Here is a 22,730-nt window from a genome sequence, read left to right on the forward strand (position 1 = left end):
CTGCACAATAGTCTGGTGGATTGAGAAATGCTAAATACATATAGGCTAGATTGAATTAGAGTCCAAGTACTGCCTTGTGGATTTCATTATATCATATCAGTGGCCTTCATTAGATTAGATCAGCAGGCATTTTGGCATTGGGTAGGGATTTGGGATTGATCGGCCATCCCCTAATGAAATGTGAGGTTTGTGACCCTCTGTGTCACTTGTTTAGCCTGCTGCAGCACTGTGCCATTTGCTGCCTATCAGTGTTAGTGGCTCTTAGGCTGTATATCAGCTGACAACAAAGCCTTCCGTCCTTACACAGTGCAATAAAGCCACATCATGCCTCTGCATCTCATCTGTCAATTTTGTTTTGATGAAAAGGGTTTGTGACGTGTTGTGATTGCAGGAGCTGACGGACGGCCTTGTCAGATTGTTTGTCTTTCCCAGTACATGAACAAATCCACTCCAGTGACGTAGAGTCATCACTTTAGTCATTCTTTGTCCTCCAACTCTGGACTATGGTCTTAGTTCATCCGTGTGCAAAATATTATATCTCAGGCACCACCAGGGCCGGGCAAAATGGACACAATCAAACATCACAGTATTTTTGACCTAATACCTCCATCAACATTGTAGGGATGACTGTTAGTGGCCCAATGAAATATTTACACAATGGCATTTCTGATAAACAGTCATCAGTAATGTGGATATGATGACAAGCAGGTAGAGAGAAATAATAGGAAAAACGTGAAGAGGGTATCTACCTGCACGCAGGATTAATGTTCCCAGTCAGAATGCCAAATGAAGACTTTGCCAAAACATTGACTCAGCTTTGTGTTTAAATAAATTAATTGGAAACAATGATCCAGTGTGCAGGTATACCTTCTCCATGTTGTCCTGCTATTTTTTATACCCATGCACCCATATAGTGGGATGTGTATATATTAAGTCCCTTTTCTTGTAGTAGCTTCAACAGTCTAATTAGTTCAGTAAATTGTATACCTTCACTGTAATGAAGTCTTTGAAACCAGGAAAAGATAACACTTCTGCCATATGACATTATTAAAATATCCATACCCCAGATGATGTCTAGTCTATATCATTTTATGGATATAATATTGATATAGTGCCCAGCCCTGGGCATCACTGATTAGACTTTGTTGAAACCAGGGGAATGATGCATATCTGCTTGGCCCAAAGAGGAGCAGCAGTAATTACAGGCAAAACAAATCAGACAAAACAAAGCTAGCAGTTAGCATAAGGCAACAGACAGCGCAGAAATGTTGACAGAGACAGTAATTAAGTAGCACAGGCATAAATGGGACAGACATACTTGGACTTGGACACAGCACACAACAAGGATGCCAGTAAATGTAATTAAAACACACAGCAAAAACAGAACATATGCTACTGATTGGCCCAAAGGGGGACTGCATCATTTGTCGGCGATGACAAGTTTACTGCCATTGCCTTCTTTTTTTTTTTTTTTTTTCTCCCCTGCACTGGTTTGATGTTTGTTCAGCATTCAGTGAGCATTGCCCCTCCATTAGCATAGGCTCATTCTGTGATCAGTGCACTGCGGGTAATGCGTGCTGTCGGAGCAAAGCTGAGGCAATATGTCACCGGCCCTGTCCGGCGAGACAGGGGGGACACTGGGCTGCAACATCTGGACCCTCCACCCTACCGCAAAGAGAGCACACTGGCAGCTGTTCAACTCTGTGGCTGGGCGTGACACTGATGGTGTTAACTGGCAATGCTCACACACACACACACACACACACACACACACACACACATGCACCAACAGACACATAGTGACAATCCTCCCTTCTTCCGTGGCCTAATTTGCACAGCTGTGCCAGACCACATACACACACACACATGCAGAAGAATTAAGAGAGCGTAAGCTGTCACTCTTGTCTGGGATGTTAGCGCCTGGCAGCCAGAATGGAGAGAGACTGCGAGATGAGAGATGGGCCGAGGTGAGAGACGAGTGCGTATGAACTAAAGATAATGAAATGTGAAGAGCGAGACACCAAGAGGCGCGTTAAGTGCTGGAGGGAGTTGAAAAGTCAGAGTTAGCGTGGGAGAGCAGCGAAAAATGGGAGTCCAAGGCAGGAGATGGTTAGTCAGTAAATTCAAGGCGAAGAGGAGAGGAGATGCAGAGAGGAGGAGGCAGTAATAGTCCAGTGTTTATAATTCACCCCCCTCCTGCCCCTTTCTCTTCGCTCCTTCAGCTAGTATTAATGCCACTCAGCATAAGCGCCAACGGACCGCCTGCCACACCAATAGCATCTTATTCTCCCAACAGGGCTCACCTCAGCCTTGCTGCTGTGCTGCTTAACAGCACAGTGGTGTTTCTGCAAAATACAAATGCTAATGTCACACTTCTATTAACCCTGCGGGAAATGTTCCCATCCTCCCGCTAGCACTCCAACATACACAAGACCTTGACTAGCTCTGACATCATCGTCATCAGACTTTCAGTGGCAAGCTTTTAGTTGCATGTCATGTAACTGAGCTTGTCTGAGCTAAGGAGTTGAGCATGGGAGTGTTGGAGTATTGGCATGTACAACAACACCAAACCACTCTGTCACTTCCACTAGAAACACCTCCTCAGAGAAAGTGCCTGGACTGTGTCCTGCTAATACAGTAGGAGGTTTTCCACTGATAGAATTTGACCAAGGCAGTGTTTCATTCCTGTAACCAATATCTTTAAATTTGCCTTTTTAATGGCAGTTAAGGAAATGAATTCTGTAATGTTAATCCTTGCCAGTTTTCCATGAAGACATCATCGGAGGACTGAAAGTGGTTTAAATATTCATTTGATATTTAGGCTAGTATTAGCTTTCCACTGTCATAACATGAAGCATATCATCATATCATTCCTTTTTTTTTTCCTTTTCTTTTTTTGTTGGAAACTTTATACACCAAATTTATACACCAAGTGGCATTGCACTGTTGACAATTTTGAGTTTATTAACATTAATATACTGCTTTAGCTTACACACCTGAAAACAAAGGAGAGAGGAAGGAAAAAAACAAAAAAAAACAAAAACATTTACATTTACATTTACTTTTATGTCAACCATACAGGGGTTGGCATGTTGATATATTTTTTCATACTCCATACTACATTATACATTAACACAAAACTCTTGACCTCCCTTGTAATTCTTAAACTGTTAGGTACCTTATGTTGCTTTGAAAGCTTGCATTTAGAAGTGGTGATTTCTAATTGGTGTTCAACCTGCTATATGACTGCCCTGTGTAATAGTCTTTGTTTAAGTGATTGAATTGTTTCAAAGTTAAAATGCATAAGGTGTTTCCAGTATTTTGCCTACCACTTGTGCACTGGGCACAATAATTCAATCAGTAATACAAGCACAGCAATATTATGCTGCTTTCCGGGTTACATGTGTCCTACTGAGTATGTAAACAGCATCCTAAACCTAAGGCAGTATCTTCTGCTTACCAAGCTATACTTTTGTATTGACAGGTGGAGATTGTGACCCACACAGGGCCCCACCGGCGGCTGTGGATGGGACCCCAGTTTCAGTTTAAGACCATTCACCCCTCAGGCCAGACCACAGTCATCTCCTCCTCCTCCTCAGTGCTTCAATCCCAGGGCCCCACCGATGTCCAGCAGCCCCTCCTGGACTTTGACACCGACGACCTAGACCTGCACAGCCTCAGGTCCTTACATAGCATTAAACCTAATGCACCCAGGCATACAACTTCAGGCTTTAAGCCGTACAAGTCTAGATCTTTATGTGAACATATACCTCTTTCATAAATTTTAAATAAGTCTAAACCATGCAGTCACAACCCCTTCCAGTTGAGATATCTCAGATTCACAATATTTGCCCAAATTTAACTCTGGTATTCCCTGACATAAAGTGAACCCTTTCCAGCAGGGTTGGCAAAAACTGGCATGCTGTGTGCAGTTTGGTGATATGACTTCAGAGGATTTCTTGGTATTGAAGTCATTTGTTTTCAAACGGTTACATCTCATTGCCATTTGGGGCCACAACTGTGCATAGTATTTCTTTAAAGACTTTGAAGCCCACCAGCATGAGCAGTAATATTAGACTTTCAGCCTTACTTGACACAAGCACATTGGGTCTGCCTGCACTGTAGCATATTCCTTGGTTTAAATCAGCAAGATCATTTTTAGTTTGATTAGTTTAAGGCCTTCAACACAGCTCAATGTGTCTTCATTCCTGCTTGCACATGGTCCTTGGTGGCACAGGGCAACACATACAATCAACACCCCTGGCCTGGTTTCGGACCTGTGAATCACATGTTTACTTTAAAGTTTTGAGTGATTCTGCACATCTGGTGTTGTTCAATTTAACTGTGATGTCTCAGTTGAAAAATCAGTGAGCCAATGAGCATCATTGCAGGGTGCAGCAAACATTATGGTAACACTTTACAATAAGAGTACAACAATTAACGTTAGTTAATGCCGTAATTGTTAATTAAGTGTTAGTTAATGATTATTATGGCATTTACTAATGTTAATAATATCTACAATAACCCTTAAGTAACATATAAATTAATACCTTAGCATGAACAGCATTAGTACATGATTCTTAGACACATTAGTTAACAGTTAGTTAACTGTTACTTAATGTTTATTACCTGCTACTTAATGTTTATTACGGCATTAACTAACGTTAATTGCCGTACTCTTATTGTAAAGTATTTAGAGTTCTCATCGGGCCTGAAAATTAAGACCCGACCCGACCCGGGCGCGAGTGGGCCAGCCCGAGGCCCGACCCGACCCGACTAATTAGACGAACTTTAGGCCTGACAGCCTGATAAAGCCCGAAAAAAAAAAAAAAAATCGCCAAATTCGCCATTATTTAGCAGAGCCGGTCGGCCGCGGCACCGGGGAACCATCAGTCGGTATCAGGCGGGCCGGCCGCGGCACCGGCCAGCATCAGTCAGCTCACCTGTCAGATCCGGCAGACCTGACGAGTGGGCGCGGTATCGGACGGTGCCGCGGCTGGCCCGCCTGATGCCGACTGATGGTGCCGCGGCATGTGCGGGTCAATACGGTAGTCTAGAAAACTGGAGATTTTTTTTTTTTTTCTCGTGCGCCCCCAAGTAGATTGCGCCCTGGGCAGTTGCACTGCCCTTAGCAGAAACCGTCCCTGCTGCCGAGTCTGCCAGCACAGCAGGATACTGCTGCAACTCTCTCTCTTGTTTGCGCTGCGCTCGCACAGCTGGTTGTCTGTCTGTCACTAAAAGTTTAGCCTCCAAATCCAATCCAGTCTCTCACTCTCTCCACCAGTCACATAAAAATGAAACGTCATAATCAATAACACAACACATAATTCTATTTTTTTTATTAAAAAAAAAAAAAAAAATCCCCCACAGAACCCGAAGCCCGACCCGACCCACCCAATTCACGTAAATTTTAGGCCCGACCCGACCCGAAAATGTCGGGTCGGGTCGGGTCGGGTCGGGTCGGGTTCGGGCAGAATATGAGAACTCTAAAAGTATTACCAATGTTATTGACCCATTATTGACACGAGAAAATGGATGATAAAATTCCCCCTTGATTAACACATTTATTTTACATAGACAGCATGTCCTCTCAATATCACCCAACATCCTACCTCACTGCTCTCTACACTTAAACCCCAACAAAACCAGTATGTTGGCATGGTTACACATCAGGACTGACTTAAAATGATGTTAGATCCAGTCACTCTGTAGTGATTGGTTATAGAAAATCACATCCCCCTCCATCACAGAAATTGTATGGAGTGGAGACAATCAGTTCAATCTTGATATCAGGCAATCAAACTCTGTATTTATGCTCTAAATGTATAGATGTTGCTCAAATGGCAGCCCTGGGATCCCGAGGGACTCTAGAGGGGGTTCCAGGGAGTTCTGAGCAAGTGAGGAATAGTTTAATTTCACTGTAATTCATTAGAAATTGCCCCAGTTGGAGATGTATTGGAATGACTATTGAAATCCTAAGATGTACTCTCACTCTCTGAAACCTGATCAAATGGAGCCTATGCAATACATAACAGTATGTGTCCATTTAGGAATCTGTGACATTTAAAATCAGCGTGAGCCCCCTGATCTTCAATACTAATACCTACAGTGTGTGTTTGTGTGTGTAGGATCCAGCCGGTGCGTTCAGAGCCAGTTAGCATGCCTGGCTCATCAAGACTGGTGGCTGATCGCCGAGGACAGTCCAACATCATAGACACTGGATCAGGTAGGACATTTGGCTTTGACTATGCTCTCCTTTACTTTAGTCTTCCAGCTCCAACACTGATCTGTGTCAGAACTTTCTGCTCTACTGTTCTCCTTTCTTTTCTACTTGTTTTATTTCACTCTATCTTGATCTGCTTCACTCAAGTCTTGTCTTAACTGTTCTATTAAACTTGTTTGTTTTGTTTTTCTTCCGGTTTGTACTCTTACTCCTCATTGTTGTATCATACTCTGTGATACTCTAATGACACCTAGGGCTCTTTGCACGGGTCAGCAGTATTGATCTAGTTTGTTATACAACTCAAGTGGTTCATATTTGGTTCATTTTCTACTTGTTCTGTGAATATTCCCTATAGGCTTGATCTGCCACGACCAGACAGCCACCCTCTTGGTCTTTAGGGATTTAGCAGTTGTTATCAACATTGCACTGACTGACACAGTTTTCATGCTATTCAGTTTTCTCAAACTTTTTTTTCGTAAAGAATATGTCTCAGGGTAAATTATAAACAGTACAATTTCATCTGCTTCAAATGCGTCAAACCTGCCTGATAGGAAGGACTTAAAAGCAAAAGCAAATTTTTGGCAGAGTGTTGGGTTGAATACTTCCCTGAGCGTTATACGAGCCCACATGGTGGTGTAATATCCTTATTAGTTGTGCTGTGCTCCCCAGGGCTGCCAATTCAGAGTACTTTGTTTCTGTCTATCACCTCCATAAAAAAGCAAGGCCCAGTACCAATTTCTATACCTCTGCGCCGGCAACAGCTGTGGCCAGAGACATTATGTTTTCGGGTTGTCCTTATGTTCATATGTCTGTCTGTCCATCTCATTCTCGTTAGTGCGATATCTCTGGAGCGCCTTGAGGGAGTTTCCTCAAATTTGGCACAAACATCCACCTGGACTCAAGCATGAACTCATTTGATTTTGGTGGTCATAGCTCAAGGTCACCATTTTCTCGTGAATGCGATATCACCAAACATGTGAACACATGCAAGGAAGTTCACTGTTTTTATATTTCTCTCAGTGAACTTACACACTAATAGACATACAGCGGAAAAAGAACAACACAGCTGAGGAAAGGAGAAAGACAGTGAATAGCATGCTAGACAACGACAAAAGGAATAGTTTGACACTTGACAGCTTTGCTTACCACTGTCTCTGAGAAGTCAGTCTTGCGATGAAAGGGTGCAGAGCCAGGGCTGTAATACTGGAGAGGTGATGAGCTGAGTCTGAACATACTTGGATGTAAAGTGCAATTTGACTGGTTAGAGGCATATGACCGTCTAGTTTTAGGAAATTAAACGACTCTTTTCTTTTTCACAATAGTAACTCTGCACCAGGAAAGAATGACCTGATATTACTTTCACAAATAACCGGCATTGTTTGGAGAAAAAAGAAAAGGTGGGGGTGTTTTTCTTATTAGCATAATCCACTTTGTTTATGTTTGTATATGTGCTAAAAGTGATATTTTGGGAGCTGTTTTGCAATAGAAGTCAATGAAGAAATAGAAATACACTATTCAGGATTAGCAGCCCAGAAAAGCACGGCGCAACTAAATCAGGATATTTCACTACCATGTGGAGTCAAATCAAATCCAGGTAACTAAATAACACAACAACTCTTTTGCTATTCCTCCATGCTGTTACCATTTTGCTTGCCCTCTATCAGCTGCCTGTTTTATTAGAGTCACCATGAGTATAAAGGTTAAAAGATTTCCTTAGCTATGTTGTCCAACACTGGCACAATCCCATCCAAGTGGATTACGAATGTTCGGACATTTACTGTAGCCATTCACTACCTTTCACCACCTCTCTCTCTCTGTCTCTCTCTCTCTCACACACACACACACAGTCTCTACAGATATGCGGATTCCCCCTCATGCACCAATCCACATTCAGCTCCCTCCTCGTTTTCCATGCCATTGTTATGTGGATTGTGCGCCATCCTCTAATGAAATCCACCATGATTGTCTGAATAGGCCTCTAATGTCTATCCAACCATTGGATTACATTGATTCTGTTTCAAGTGATTTTGATTGCGTCCCGCTCTACGTCTCCTTCCATCTGGTTATGATGTTAGGCTAATCCAATCACACACAGATCAGAGGATTTCCCCTTTTGAAATATGTCTTTTACTCTCAAGGTATAATGCTGTTATGCTGGTCTTGTGAGTGTGCATGCATGAGTGTGTGTGTGTGTGTTTGGGTGTGTGTTTGGTAATCGCTGTCAGCGTGGGTGAACAAAACAACACTTTACGCGTGACATTTTATCCTGTGGCCTTTTGTTTGAGAAAAGAGATAGAAGAGAGATAGCGGCGACTTGAGCATTATCTGCTTTGTCTTGTGATGGAGACGTCGCTCATCTGATCCGCCCCGAAGCCGACTGATAGAGCCGCAGATAGCAGCTCCCAGCTTCTTGACTCTGGTGTTAAACATTCACAGCTTGTGCCGCAAAAATGTCTTCTCACAAATAGTTTTGCATATCTTGTATCTCTTTATTTGTTTTTTTGTCTCCGCTTTGCTCCTTTGGCTTTAAACACATATTTTGAACGCATGCTTCAGGGACACTTTGCACATCACACATTAGATACACACCGTTCCGCTAACACTGGTCTTTTATTAGAAATCAGCTGTCTTAGTGTCATCCACCTCAGATATGATGGATATGATGCAGCGTGTTTGATGACAAATGTAGCATTAATTGGTACATTTTTTTCAACATTTTAATCAAATTACACACAAGAAGGAGCATTCATTTGATGCACATTTATACTAAGGTTATACATATGTCAGCTTCCTGATTTGGGGCTTAAATTAGGCATTGCATATCAGCCAGCCAGTGTTTCCCACCTCTGACAAGATGGACCTGATGCATTATTTAAATTATTATTGTTAACTGTCGTGATGTCATATTGATATCTTGGATTTCAGTGGCGACGTTTCCCATGTTGTTAATGCTGTTTGACAAGCTTTTCCGTGAATTGAATTCTGAAGGAAACGCTGGTAGAATTGTGTGGCATTTTTGGCATCAAAATTTAAAGAAACTGAAAAATGGGTTCTGTCTCATCAGTATAAACATAATTGCATTAGTGTTGCGTTTTGAAAATTAGTTGAACACAACTGTATGCCTGCCTAGCTCCATGTCTCTGTGTCACACACATGAATACTCTAACATATTGTGTTTACTCTTGTTTGTGAATAAAATTACAGGCAGAACACTGAGTACTGGTTATTTTCCAACATGAAAAGGGGAAAAACATTATCTGCTACTAACTACTTCATTTGAAAAATATCAGTGTTGTTATCTTGTTTCAGTTACAGTGAAATTCCTTCCAGTGTTTTGCCTATTTGACTGCATGTCAGCAGTGCCTTTCCTGCTCAACAACTTGAGCAACACCTGACAAATTGTTTACTTCAACTTTCACTGGTTTAGAACTGCAGTACTTCTTGCTCCTCGTCCTCCCCTTTTGCTTTCTTTCTTCCACCTCCTCCTCTCTTCTCCTTTGTGCACAGCGCTGTATCTGTCCTTCCTCCTCCACCCAGTGTCCTTTCTGTTCTCAGTCTCTCCGATACTCATTCAGTCTAGAGAGAGGACAGAGCCAGGCGGACGGATGGAGGTGATGTTTATCTGTTTGTGTGTGTGTGTATGTGTGTGTGTGTGTGTGTATGTGTGTTGGTAGCGCTCAGTGCTGTGTCCTGCCACCACTGTGGCGCCGCCTCTTATCATGCACACATCACTTTTGTCTTACCTAAAGAACACACCCGTGTGAGCGTGTTAGGGTTTGACTGATATAGGTTTCTGAGGGCCGAAAATGACATTTTTTGGATAGAATCCACCGATGGCTGATATTTTATGCCAATTTATGTAAAAATTTGACTGTCATCAGTCTTGAAAGGAATTTGTATCTACTGCCGTTTCCATTTGACTTGATTGCAGCACCACTAAAGGGAGAAAGTTGCTCGAGCTCAACTATTAATCAAAGCATGACATTTAATCATACACAAACATTTACATCTTGGAAAACTGACAGAACTAACTTGCTGAACTGATACAGATTCAACTACTGTACTACAGCAATTTTGACTCTATTGATACAGGGAAGTTCATGCCAGTTTTTTATTTTGGCTTGAAGGTGCCAATCACAGTCATTTTATGCTCATACTCATCTCCATTATCTCTATATTTGATCACTGTTCAGAGTGTGATTTTTCAGTTTCCCTTTTGGAACTTTATTTCTGTCAGACTGAGATGACCTCTAAAACAATATTTCGTCTATCAGGGGACATGGAATCTTTTTTGGTTCTATCAGTATGGGTTTTTAAAAGCTGATATCAATTGCTTTTTGGCTGACGCAATTATTTTGTGCTGATGTTGAGTATGTCTGAGTTTGAACATTTTTTGCCAAAACTCCAGTTATCCAGTGAATTTTATTTTTGTTGGATGACATAACATCTAAAACAGTATTTTGTCTGTCAGAGGACACAAAAATCACTGGTAATAGTAATAAGGCGAAGAAGAAAACATTCATGTATATTTCTGAAGGGTCTAATGTCTCTTTAGAATCAGTTCAGGTTCAGATGACCCATGTAAATAAACAATCAATCAGATGTCAACCCTTGCAAACATCAGCTCCGCTGTTCTTACGCTTTCCTGCAGAGATTTACGTTTATCAGTGTCTCTGTATGTCCACCAACATGTGGATCCATGTAATTTGTGCATGAGACCCTCTGGCCGAGTCATGATTCCTGTTTGAATAGATGCCTTTTCCCCCTCCGAGTCCCCAGGCGCAGTGAGGCCATAAAGCTGCAGTATTCCCTACAGTGACTCACTTACAGTCAGTCAGTCTCCCCAGTGTCTGCTCCCATCTTATCTCAGCCCATACACTCTGCTTATCTCTGCCCTCCCCGAGGTGATAGGACGCCGTCTGCATAGGGGACACAAACACACACACACACACACACACACAAACACACACACACACACGTTTGGCTGTGTGTTTTTCAGCACTTCCAGTCGTGCCTAGTTGACTCAGCATATCTTTCTCTATATGGAAGGCTGGGACAGACGAGGCCAGAACCAAAGCTACTGTCTCACTTTCCACCAGCCTCAATATGCAGGATCAATGGGACGTGTAGCCGTTATCAACGGTCCTTATCTGGTCCCCAAGACTGGCTTCAGGATGTGTGTATGTGTGTGTGCACCCTCAAGTATATGTGTGTGTGTGTGTGTGTGTGTGTGTGTGTGTGTGTGTGTGTGTGTGTGTGTGTGTCGCAGGAGACGACCTCAATCCCAGCTAGACTACACAGTGGCATTTTGTGGCCCAGGAAGGTTGCATCAAGAAAGAAAGAAAAGGAGACAGACCTGAAAGAGAGATAACACAGCAAGACTGAAAGAAAGAGTATTTAATCTTACCTTCTTGTGCGTGTGTGTGTGTGTTTGTGTGTATGTGTGTATGGATGCACTGATAAATCTCTCAGTTCCTTTTCAGTGCCCTGTTGTTCTGTTTTGACTCGGTTAAGAAAGCCACCCCGCTCAGGAACAGGAAATAACAACAAAACCTTGTCTGTGTCGGCCATTTTGTTGTTTTTGTTGCTGTCATCTTCGGCGGGTGTGTTTGTGCGTGCGTGTCCCTGTCTTTGTCACCATGCGTCTGTCTTGCTGTTTGTCTCTGTGTGTCTCTATCTGTGTGTGTGTGTGTGTGTGTGTGTGTGTGCGTGTGATTTATCTGCAGCGGTGAATCAGTGATAGTGTGTTAGCTGGCGGCAGAGCAGAGCAGGCAGGACGAGATGGAGTTGGCTTATCGCAACACACTGAAGACACTTTAGGGAGCTACTGGACTTTGGTGGGGTGTATGTTTGGGATGGGGTGGGGAGGTTACGCCGATATCACAGTTTGCCGATTTAACCTTTTCATCAAAATGCAAATCTGGTCTAGTCAGTGTGGTCACCTCTTACATAATGTATATAATGTAGTTTTATCCACACCATATTTAGTAACTTAGGAATTGTACATTTACCTTGACAAGAGTTGATTGGGACTTATTTTTAGCGGGATATCTCAAAAAGTTCTGAAAGCATGTTGGCAAAACTTTGTGGAAAGGTTCGCCATGGGACAAGGAAGGAACTAAGGCACTTTTCATACCAACTGGCCAACTGGTGGCAGGCATGGTGGTGAGTGTGGCTTCTCACCAAAAAGCATTTAACTACCAAATAGATTCACATAACATCCACACTGTTTACACTTGGTTTCACCATGAGTTTCGGGTGGTCTGAGCGCAAGTGGGCAGCCGAGAGATGTTGCCATGCATGTCTTTATCATATTTGCTAGAACGCATCTTAGCTGAACACTTGTTGAACACTCTTTGACGGGGACACTACAGATGATATGCGTCCAACACCACCTGGGCAAGTGGTTTGAGTGATCGGATCACAGTGCGTCTTCGTGGCTGTTTACACCTGCATTTAGTCCACTTTTGATCCCATCCCAAAAAAAAACGTTTTTTAAAACCAGGTGTAAACGGGGTCTCTGTGTGTCTATGAGCAGACAAAAGAAAGGAATCCTCCTGCCAATTGTAGGCCTGAGCAAACAGCACGGGGACACTGCTCATTTCCAGCTGCCCTATATTTTTCCAAAACTTGGCACATTGGTAAAAAGAGCAGCTGTAATGGCCATTGAAAGAATATACTGCTGAATATAGTCACATGGTGTTGGTATATCTGAAAGGCTAGAATGTAAACAGGCCTCTCTTGTCCCATTTCAGATTTAGTGGAAAGTGTGTGCATCAGCTGATGCAAAACAAGTGGATAATACACGTGGAAGAAGTTACTCAGTTTTGATAAGTTTTAGTGTCCCATGGTCTCAATGCTGTCCCGCTCCAAGAATAAAAAAAGTGATTTATTTATTTCACATATTTTAGTATTATTATTATAAAATTGTATTTTTTGTTACTTTATATATTTTGTTATTTGCTTTATAAATAGTATTATGCTCTCTTTTTTGTATTTTTTTATTTTTGTAAAAATTTTATTTTATATTTATTGGACAGAGACAGTAGTGATATAACAAAAAATAGCAGGTGAGCCACTTGGCTGCCCTATTTGTGGCTGAAAATGGTCAGATTTAAATAAATGTTTACAATCAGCAGCTTAAACCCAATGATTAGTGTGAGTATATTGGCTGATCCCCAGTATCTGAGTGTCTGTTTCACACGGCACACACACACACACACACACACACACACACACGTGCCTACTTACTGTATGTATGGCCGTGTGTCCTCAGTCCAGTGTATGCGTCAGTGCATTAGCAGCATCCTGTAAAGCAGTGAGTTAATCAGTGTGGGATCAGCAGCTATCAGCCATTAGCCACATCCACCCCACATTATCACAGCTCTTCTGTGTGTGCATGTGTGTGTGTGCGCGTGTGTGGGTGTGTGTGTGTGTGTGTGTCACCTACACAGTGCCCCCTTGTCCCAGTGACCCCCCTCCTCGCTTTACACTGCCACCACCCTTAGGCGAGAAGGGGCTTTCCTCTGCGCTATTGTAGCGATGGAGGCTAGATGGAGGATAGAGATGGAGCGCAACCCCTTGCACACACACAGACACACACAGACACACACACATGCAACTACACCCCCCACCCCCCACCCCCACACCACGATCCCTCTCCACCCTCTTTTTTTCCCTTCCCTTCATACCTGAGCAGCCCCTTAAAAGACACTGGGCACCTGTGCTGTGGTATTTCCCCCCTTTCCCTCTTTCTGTCTCCAATACACACCTACACACACACTCACACACCAGTAACCTATACCCCACAATTACCTCCCAGGCTCATAAAGGGCCCTTGTTATTTTTTTTTGCCATAGCGGCCGCACTGACAACAGTGACCATACAGGCCAGAAAGATACCTGGCCATCCGATCTCTTCCTTAAAGACAAATACCCCTCATTTCCCGTGACCTGCCACCCACCCCTCCTCCCACAACCCCCATACCCTTTCTCCCCATCCTTCCTCTCCCGTCTTTATTTTCATCAATGGGCACCTTTGTCACCTCGCTGCCCCCCCCACACCCACCCTCTCCATCCCATCGCCTTAGGGTGCGTTTGGTGACCCGTCAGGTGGCGGCAGGGCGCGACTCGGCAGCAGATCCCCTCAGTCATCGCCGCTGCCCTGTGTTTTTGTTTTTGTCATTGACTGGACAGAGCGGGACACAGCGCTGTTATCATGGAGCAAAGGCAGGGAGGAAGAGGGCGTGTAAGGGAAGTAGAGGCGTAGAGAAAAGATGGGCGCTCTTACTGATTTTCCCAACTGGTCATGGAATTCCTGGAATTTCTACCTGCAGGTTTGGGAGGTTTCGGCACAGAGAATCTGTTAGAATATCTGATTTTTGCACATGGGTTATGTATATTTTATGATCTGACAAAATAATGCATTCAGCTGCTATGGACAGTTATTGATGTTATATATCTGAACTTTAAAGGGATAGTTTGCCAATTTTTTTTAAAGGCTACATTTGCCTAGATTTACTGTTTACTGCAGGCCATTGTATCCGCAGCTATTTAGTGCTGGTCATGGAATTGCTCTGACTTGGTTATGGCAAGTCATGGGAAAGCCACGGTGGGAACGCTGCTTTAAGACAAGGGAGCAGGGTTTTCCTTGTCAAGCTCATCTTAACCACTATCTGTTTCACCCCACACACACACACGTTTTGTTCTTTCTTCCTTTCCCCACTCCTCATTCTCCTCTCTAACCTTTGAGATTTATCGTTCACTCACTTTTAAGACTTCAGGAAGTGTGTGTGTACAGTATGTGTGTGTGTGTGAGGCTTTGGGGACTTTGGGGTGGGAATGGTTTAGCCACATGTAGGGATTTATGGTGTGTGTGTGTATGTGTGTGTGCGTGACTGAGAAAGATCAGGGTGTGACACGGATTGGTATGGGTGAGTGCTGATCAGTTTTTTTGTGCTGCTGTTATCTCTGTGTGTATTTTTGTGTATTTGTGTGTGTGTGTGTGTGTGTGTGTGTGTGTGTGTGTTTGTTGGCACACTTATAATCTGTGAGAGATGGAATGCCCTCCAGCATTAGTGTTATACGCCAAGTGCATGTGTGCCTGAACATCCATGTGACTCTGCGTGTGTGTGTGTGTGTGTGTGTGTGTGTGTGTGTGTGTGTGTGCAGTGCCAGGGGGCAGTGAAGACTGAGCAGCTGCTCTTTATAGTGACTGAACGGACACCAATGTGTCGGGCATCTGCCACGCGTTCGCTCTGCCTCCAACCCACTCGGCTGTGTGTGTGTGTGTGTGTGTGTGTGTGTGTGTGTGTGTGTGTGTGTGTGTGAGAGAGAGAGAGAGAGAGAGAGAGAGAGAGAGAGAAAGAGGGACAATCTGTGTATCTGTGACTCTTACTGCCTTGCATTTTATTTTGTGTCGGAAATTTCAACAAGATAATGTTTTCAACCAGGCAGAATAGTCCTTTTTCACAGCAGCTATTTTTCATGTAAACACAGGTGTTACTAATAACCTTAATGAAGGTTCTGTTCCATTTAGATGTAACAGCGCCAGAGTCCTGCTATTGTTCATGCTGCTTCACTGGAAAGACTCTGCTGCACTTTAATGGAACAGAACATTAATTAATGTCATTAATAACACCTGTGTTTACCTGCTGTTTCATGTCACGGTGGCCGCTGTGAAAAAAGTCTACTGAGGAAACATTTCTGCATATAGGATATGCTCTATAATCAAAGCAATCATAGAATACAGAGCATAACATGTAATCTACATAGTGATTATTATTATGATAATACAGAGTAATTTAACTTCATATATTTTCATTTGACACTGAAAGAAAGATGTATGATATTTATGAATGTGTGTATGAACACATTTTTGTGTGTTTTTGTGTGTGTGTTTCTCAGCTGCTGTGAGACAGGGTCATGTTGATGTTTCATGTTCCACTTAAGCATGCACACACACACACACACACACACACACACACACACACACACACACACACACACACTTAGAACGCATCCTACATGGCGGTGGTGTGTCTCAGTGGGTGGGTGGAGGGGGTTTGGGGTTCTAGTGCCACCCTTTCATTCCCATGACCTCAATCTGCAGCGGGCACCCTGCCAGCCCGGGCTGTCCCACCGTCTGCATGGCCAGCCACGACTTCAGACACATGAGGGGGAATTAATGTAACGGAATGGTTTTCTCATAACCACACACACATTCTCAGACACACAGACAAACACACATACACACACACACACACACACACACACACACACACACACACACACACAGGTGCTAATGAGTGTGCTCATACTTTGACTCATCAGGGCAAAAGTTTGAGCTTTAACACAGCCAGACAACCGTAAGTGGGAACATACACACGTTGCCCTGCTGTTATGTCCGTCACATGGAGCTGCTATTTTCCTTTTATTGAAAATACATTATTGGTAGTGGTGGTAGTAGGAGTAGGAGTAGGAGTAGTATTTTCATTATCTCTTTGAAAACCAGAGCCTCTTTATTTATATATACCTATATATATTGATATATATACCTATATACATATACCTTTTTTTAAGGGTGTTTGATTTGCTATTGTTATGTAATTTTCTGGTCATTTACTTTTTTTCATGGTAATTTTGTTGCATTTTTCCACTAATTGCAGCAAATTTTCTGTTCTCTTTTTTCTTTCTTTTTTTTTTTTTTTGGAAATTTTATGTTTTCTTTAACATTTTTGTAATGTTTTGGCAATTTCATTGTCATCATCCAGCATTTTTTGGTCATCAACTTTTGTGAGGGGATTTGTGGGTAATTTTATCGTAATTTTGTTGTCATTTCATTTTTAATATATAATATTTTTGAAAGAAATCAAGTGAATTTTCTCATTATTATAATTCTTATTATTACTGTCACCATCTGCTTGGCAGTATCATAAATTTGTGGCATGACATGATGATACATATATTCAGTATTACACAGGAAGTCCATTGATTGAATGCAACATATAGAATTGGATTCCACACAGTATGCATGAGTGTGTTATGATTATTAGTTATTATTATCAGGATGTCTGCAGCTCCTTAAAGGTGCATGAGAAGAGCATTTCATTCCTAAAGACTCTCCATTTTACAGCTTTTTGGCGTAAAAACAGTCACATTTAAGCACAGTGAGTATCGGCATGAAGTAACAGCATCAGCTTTCAGAAACCCATTTATGTGGAGGGTGGAGGGGAAGAACTGACAGCTTCCCTCTTCACTGTTGTAACATTGATGCAGTTACATCACTCTCCTCTCTCCTGCTTTTCTCCTTTTACTCCTCTTCCCTCACCACCTCTCCTCCATCTCTCTCCCTCCCTCCATCCAGCTTCACCAGGGGAAAACACACCACAGCCGCATCAGCCGCTGTTGGCATCAGGAGTGACACATCCTGCCTCTCTCTCTCTCTCTCTCGCTCTCATATGCTGTATCTCCCTCTTTTCCTCTTTCCTTCTATTCCTCTTTCCCTTGCTTTTTGCTTTGTTTCATATTCTCTACAACTATCTCACCCCCCCCATCCCACTCTCTCTCTCCTTGACACTAACCCTCTTTGACAGTGTCTCCATGCTGTCGCAGACTAATCCACCTTTGAGAGGTGTTAAAGTACCTACACACACACACACACACACACACACACGCACACTATCTTAAAACACACACACACACACACACACACACACACACACACACACACACACACACAGTCACTCCAGATCCCGTAAGGCATCGATCTACCGTCCCGCTCGCTCTAATGGGATTTTTTACACCTAAGCATCAAGAATGCCTAATGCATCGCATCACATTGCCTTTTCTCTCTCTCGCACACACACACACACACACACAGATCATTACAGCAAGTGGCTGAGGCACACTGGCAAGTGTGGTAAAAAATGAATAGAGAATGGAAAAGAGGGAAAGCACTCAACAACATATGCATCTCACTCCCTGAGCGTCTGACTCATGTCGCAGATGTTCAGGCTATCTCCACATCACACACGCTGTCTCTCATTGTGATTGTAAAGTGAAGAATCTCTTCGTGCAGCCTTTAAAAGGGAGACAGGCTGCACAGCAGAATTCCCATATGTTATCCCCATGATTCTGAGATTTGTGAATGTGGAAAAGTTTGAAGCAAGGCTGACAAGGGCCTGTGCTCTCCTAAGACAGCTCAAGACAAGATACAACCTTATCAGTGATTATATGAGAAAAAACACAGGAGTTTGGTTGTCTTAAAGTTTTTTAACATTAGTAAATGGAAAAGCTTTTTTTTCTGACTGCCATTCTGAAAACTGTTGAGGGTTTGTAGTTGCATCAGAAATCTCCTAGAATCAAGTTGTATCAGGAAGGTCCAATTACAAACTGTTAACCGCTAAATAAATAACTTAGATAACCTAATATCATGATATGGCATATGTCGTGCATTTCCCCATGGTGGGTCTAATAAAGGCTTATCTTATCTTACCTTATCTTGTCTTCCCCACGTTTTAAAGACTGCATTAAAGTAAAGGGATGTAATTTTCTTTACTGTTGACTGTTGTGGTGGTTCTGGTATTTGCCTCTACCTGCTTGGTCATCATAAACACATTACTAATGACTGTTTATCAAAAATAGCCAATCAATGTAAATGTGCAATTGCAAGCTACTATTTGTTATTTTTTACTAGATACAGTGTAGTGTGGAAATTGTATCTGATAAAGCAGTACTAAGCAATATTCGGACCACTAGAGGGTGTTGACAACACAAACTCTGTTTGTAAACACACAAAGGCACTCCATCCTCTGGGAGATCACTTGTACAAACTGATGATTTTTTTTTTTTTTTTTTTTTTTTTTTTTTTTAATGGAAATAACACAGTTTACTCTTGCAAGGCTCCTAGATTACATTGTCTCTGAGCTTCAATTTGAAAAGGTAGTGAAGCCACAGAGTTTCAGATACAAGGTAAGCTTTGAATAAACTCTATGTGGCTGCATTGCTGACTTAGGAGGCACTTGCACAATTTGAATTATTTTTTCTGCAGAATGTGCAGGTCCGGAAAAGCTTTGAATGAAGCTTATATTGGTAAACGGGTGAAGTGGAGGGCAGAGAAGGAGCTTATCACAGCACTCAAGTTCAGTTAAAGAAATAGCAGCAGAGTGGTTATAAAATTGTAGTGGAAAGAGAATTACAGTACAATGTTGAGTTTTACTGAGAAAAATAATAAATAAATAAAAATCCATGCAAGATTGCTTAATGTAGCTTTAACAACACAGTGATTACTTCATATTCACTGGCTCAAATTAATGCACTGCAACACAAAAATCTCTTTAGATGAAAGGAGAATGCACATTTCCACTAAGGTCCCTTAAGACTAATTTTCTCTCTCTTATGGTCTCAGAAGATCAATAGTCAGAGCGTGAGCGACTCTTCCAAAGTCTGCGAGCGAAAAGCCAAGACTCTAATCTGTCGTGGCATCAACAGACAGAACCAAGCGCTGCTCTGTTTGCAATCTGTTGTAAAAGCCCTGGAAAGTCCGCAAATGCTTTTCAGCTTTTTAAATTCATACAAGCTTTGCTGATTTGTAGATCTCGCAGTAACGAACAGAAAATGGGCCTATGTCACACCGAACAAGCCGGGGTACTGCCACGCTGGTGGAAGGTTGGGACCGATACGCGCAGCCAGTACTGGACTTTGAAGTCAGCGCCGGGCCAGTCAGACGTGATGGATATGATGCAGTTTGGCTGATTACACATTTTTGTACAATTGATCGATACTGCACTGGTTGCTATTGAAAGCCCATAACCTGAATTAAGTGCAGCATCGGGGAGTTGAGAGCTCCTGTGGTCTAGATGCTGTTTCAGAGGCTTATCTATTTTGACAAGAACACTGAATACTTGTTCTTCATGGCGTCAAAATGGTGAGTGGTCATTGAAAATATAAAATATTAGCTACTGTGAATCACAGTCCAAAAAAATATCAATGTCTCAAAAGCCATTATCAGCTGAATTTCCACGTCCCCTCATTCCCTTTCCTTTTCCTCTTTTTGCGTCCCATCAATACTTATTCAGTACCCTTTCTTTCTTTCTTTCTTGCTTTCTGTCTTTCTCTCTGTCTGTCTTTCTCTCTGTCTTTCTTTCTTTCTTTCCTTCTTTCTCTCCTACGTGCCCGCTTAATTTCTTGTATTGGTTTGTATTTTTCTCTTTCCTATTTTCTCTTCCTTGCCTCTGTCCTTCCTGTTGTTTTTCTCAGTGTCACCTCAGGGCCGACCAGGTGGACGCCTACTGCAGGCTCATTTCCTTAGCAGGTGTGTGTGTGTGTGTGTGTGTGTGTGTGTGTGTGTGTGTGTGTGTGTGTGTCTCCCTACATATGTGTGTGTATGTGCGTTTGCGTAGATGATATCTGCTCACCTGTTCTTGCCGAACCACAGAAGCAGCCATTGTGTATTGATGCTAGCTGACTAAAGACCAACCCCCTCCAGGTGACAACAGGTGTGTGCGTGCATGCGTGTATGTGTGTGTGTGTGTGTGTGTGTGTGTGTGTGTGTGTGCAGAGGGATATGATCAAGGAGGATATTGTTTTTGCCTGGGTTTGGGGGGAACGGAGAGAGAAGAGAAGAGGTTACAGCCTTTCTCTCCTCACCTGGAAATTATGTCCTGCCGCCATTTTACTGGAGTGTGTTTCCAATCACTGCTGGAACGTGAGAAATGTCCGCTTGGGAATTCCACCCCGACTTCCTGTCTGTCTCTCACTCTGTCTGTGCGTGCGTGTGTGTGTGTGTGTGTGTGTGTCAAGGGGTGGCAATGACAAGTTACTCTTCTTTACTCTGTAACTTTGTTGTGCGGTCATGCTTTTTCGAGCATTTTGCTTTAACTTTTTCTTTATGTTTTGACTGACTGATGATCCTTATCTAAATTTTAAATGACATCAAACTGCGTAGGCTGTCTATAAACATTGGAGCATCTGCATACACATAAATTATGTCAGCATCCAGCCTGTTGAAATGTGAACTCTTAAATTAACCAACATTACAATTCTTTTTTTCGTCATTGTAGCTTGGTTAAAATCAGACAAACTGTGGGTGGTTTGCTATTTGTATGTTTTCTTTTTTCTTTTTTTATCCTCCAGTGGAGAAGAGACTATGGAATGGGCTCTGTCTGTTCATCCATTTATCACATTTTTGTGCTGAAATTAATTTGATGAAAATGGAAATTTGGTGGATTTCAGGGCCTCTGCTGGCCTGTTTTGAATGAAACGTGGGAGACTTTGGGGGGAATTTTTGATATGAACTTGACTGGCCGCCACAGTGCCACCGACAGGCCAAAAAGTCAAATCGCACCAATGATCGGGGACGTCATGATCACTGTTGACTTGCTTGTCAGCTATACTTGCTTGCTAGTTTAATAAATAATACCAAAAGACACACTGATGTTATAATGCTAATGAAACATGAGCATGAACATTTTCAGTCTTTCAATGCAGATTGTGTCATAACTTGAATAAATTAAATTCATGTTCTTATTCTTACAAATAAAGAGGACATTAAACTCCTCTTTTCTCTGTACTCTTTGTCCTTTTTACATTGCATTGGGACGTTCTTCTGCAGACTTTTACTCAGAGTACTTTTTAAATGAACCAGGACTTTATTCTAGTGACTGTCTGCAGTTGTCTTTCCAGTGAAATTACAGTTTCTTGTTTGCTTTTCAGTCTTCCTAGGAATCGATGCATGCCAGGTCCTTTGCACATTGGTCAAATGTATTGCTCGTGTTTTGTAGCCCACTATTTTGTAAAGTACAAGAGAAGAAATAAAAGGCAGGAGGGCGCTCATGAAGAGAAAGCACGTCAGCAAAACAATCATCATCTGTGGAGAAAGAAGTGAGGAAGAAAGAGAAATAGAGAGGGAAAGACAGGGCACACACACCTCTCTCACCCCCCGACACACACACACACACAGTTAAGACACACAGTTGCACACACTGATGCATAGCAGGAGTGGCAGCGCTAGCGCACGTTAGCATGTTGCAGCTGCAGAGCCTTGCATCTTTTGCTGGAGATCAGCACAGAGGCGAAGTGACAGCTTTCTTAGACAGAGCTGCTTTCCTTTGTTCTTTTCTTGCTGTTTTCCCAGTTTGTCGTGCATGTTTAGGCAGCGGGAGTGTGTGTGTGTGTGTGTGTGTGTGTGTGTGTGTGTGTGTGTGTGTTAGGAGGTTCTGCAGTGTTGTCATGCAGGTAGCACACAGTGTACATTTGATAGTGTGTGTTTGCCATTTTGTCTGCGCTGCATATTTTATGCGCCTCAGCTGTCCACTGCCATACTTTCCCTCTTATCTCGCTCTTTCTCTGATACTGTTTTTTTTTTTTTTTTGAAAGCTTTCTCTCGTTCTCAGTCGTCGTCCGCCCCTGTTTTCCTCTTTTCCTGACTTGTTCTCCCATCTCGATCCCCATAACTCTCTTCCTTTGCTGTTATCGGGAGCACAGGAAGCTGTTGTTACCACAGCACT

The 22,730-nt window shown here is 42.6% G+C and overlaps 1 protein-coding gene across 2 annotated transcripts in view; it reads left to right on the top strand.

Moving 5' to 3' along the window:
• Positions 1-22,730, top strand: part of bcas3 (BCAS3 microtubule associated cell migration factor) — a 356,333-nt gene that overhangs the window by 134,831 nt on the left and 198,772 nt on the right. For both annotated transcript variants that reach the window (XM_030066285.1, XM_030066286.1), the window contains 2 exons: positions 3,485-3,681; positions 6,129-6,226. In XM_030066285.1, coding sequence (XP_029922145.1) covers positions 3,485-3,681; positions 6,129-6,226 — 295 coding nt within the window. The remainder of the gene's footprint in view (positions 1-3,484; positions 3,682-6,128; positions 6,227-22,730) is intronic.

This window comes from Myripristis murdjan, chromosome 13, assembly GCF_902150065.1.
Source record: "Myripristis murdjan chromosome 13, fMyrMur1.1, whole genome shotgun sequence".
In the NCBI taxonomy this organism is placed as follows: domain Eukaryota; kingdom Metazoa; phylum Chordata; class Actinopteri; order Holocentriformes; family Holocentridae; genus Myripristis; species Myripristis murdjan.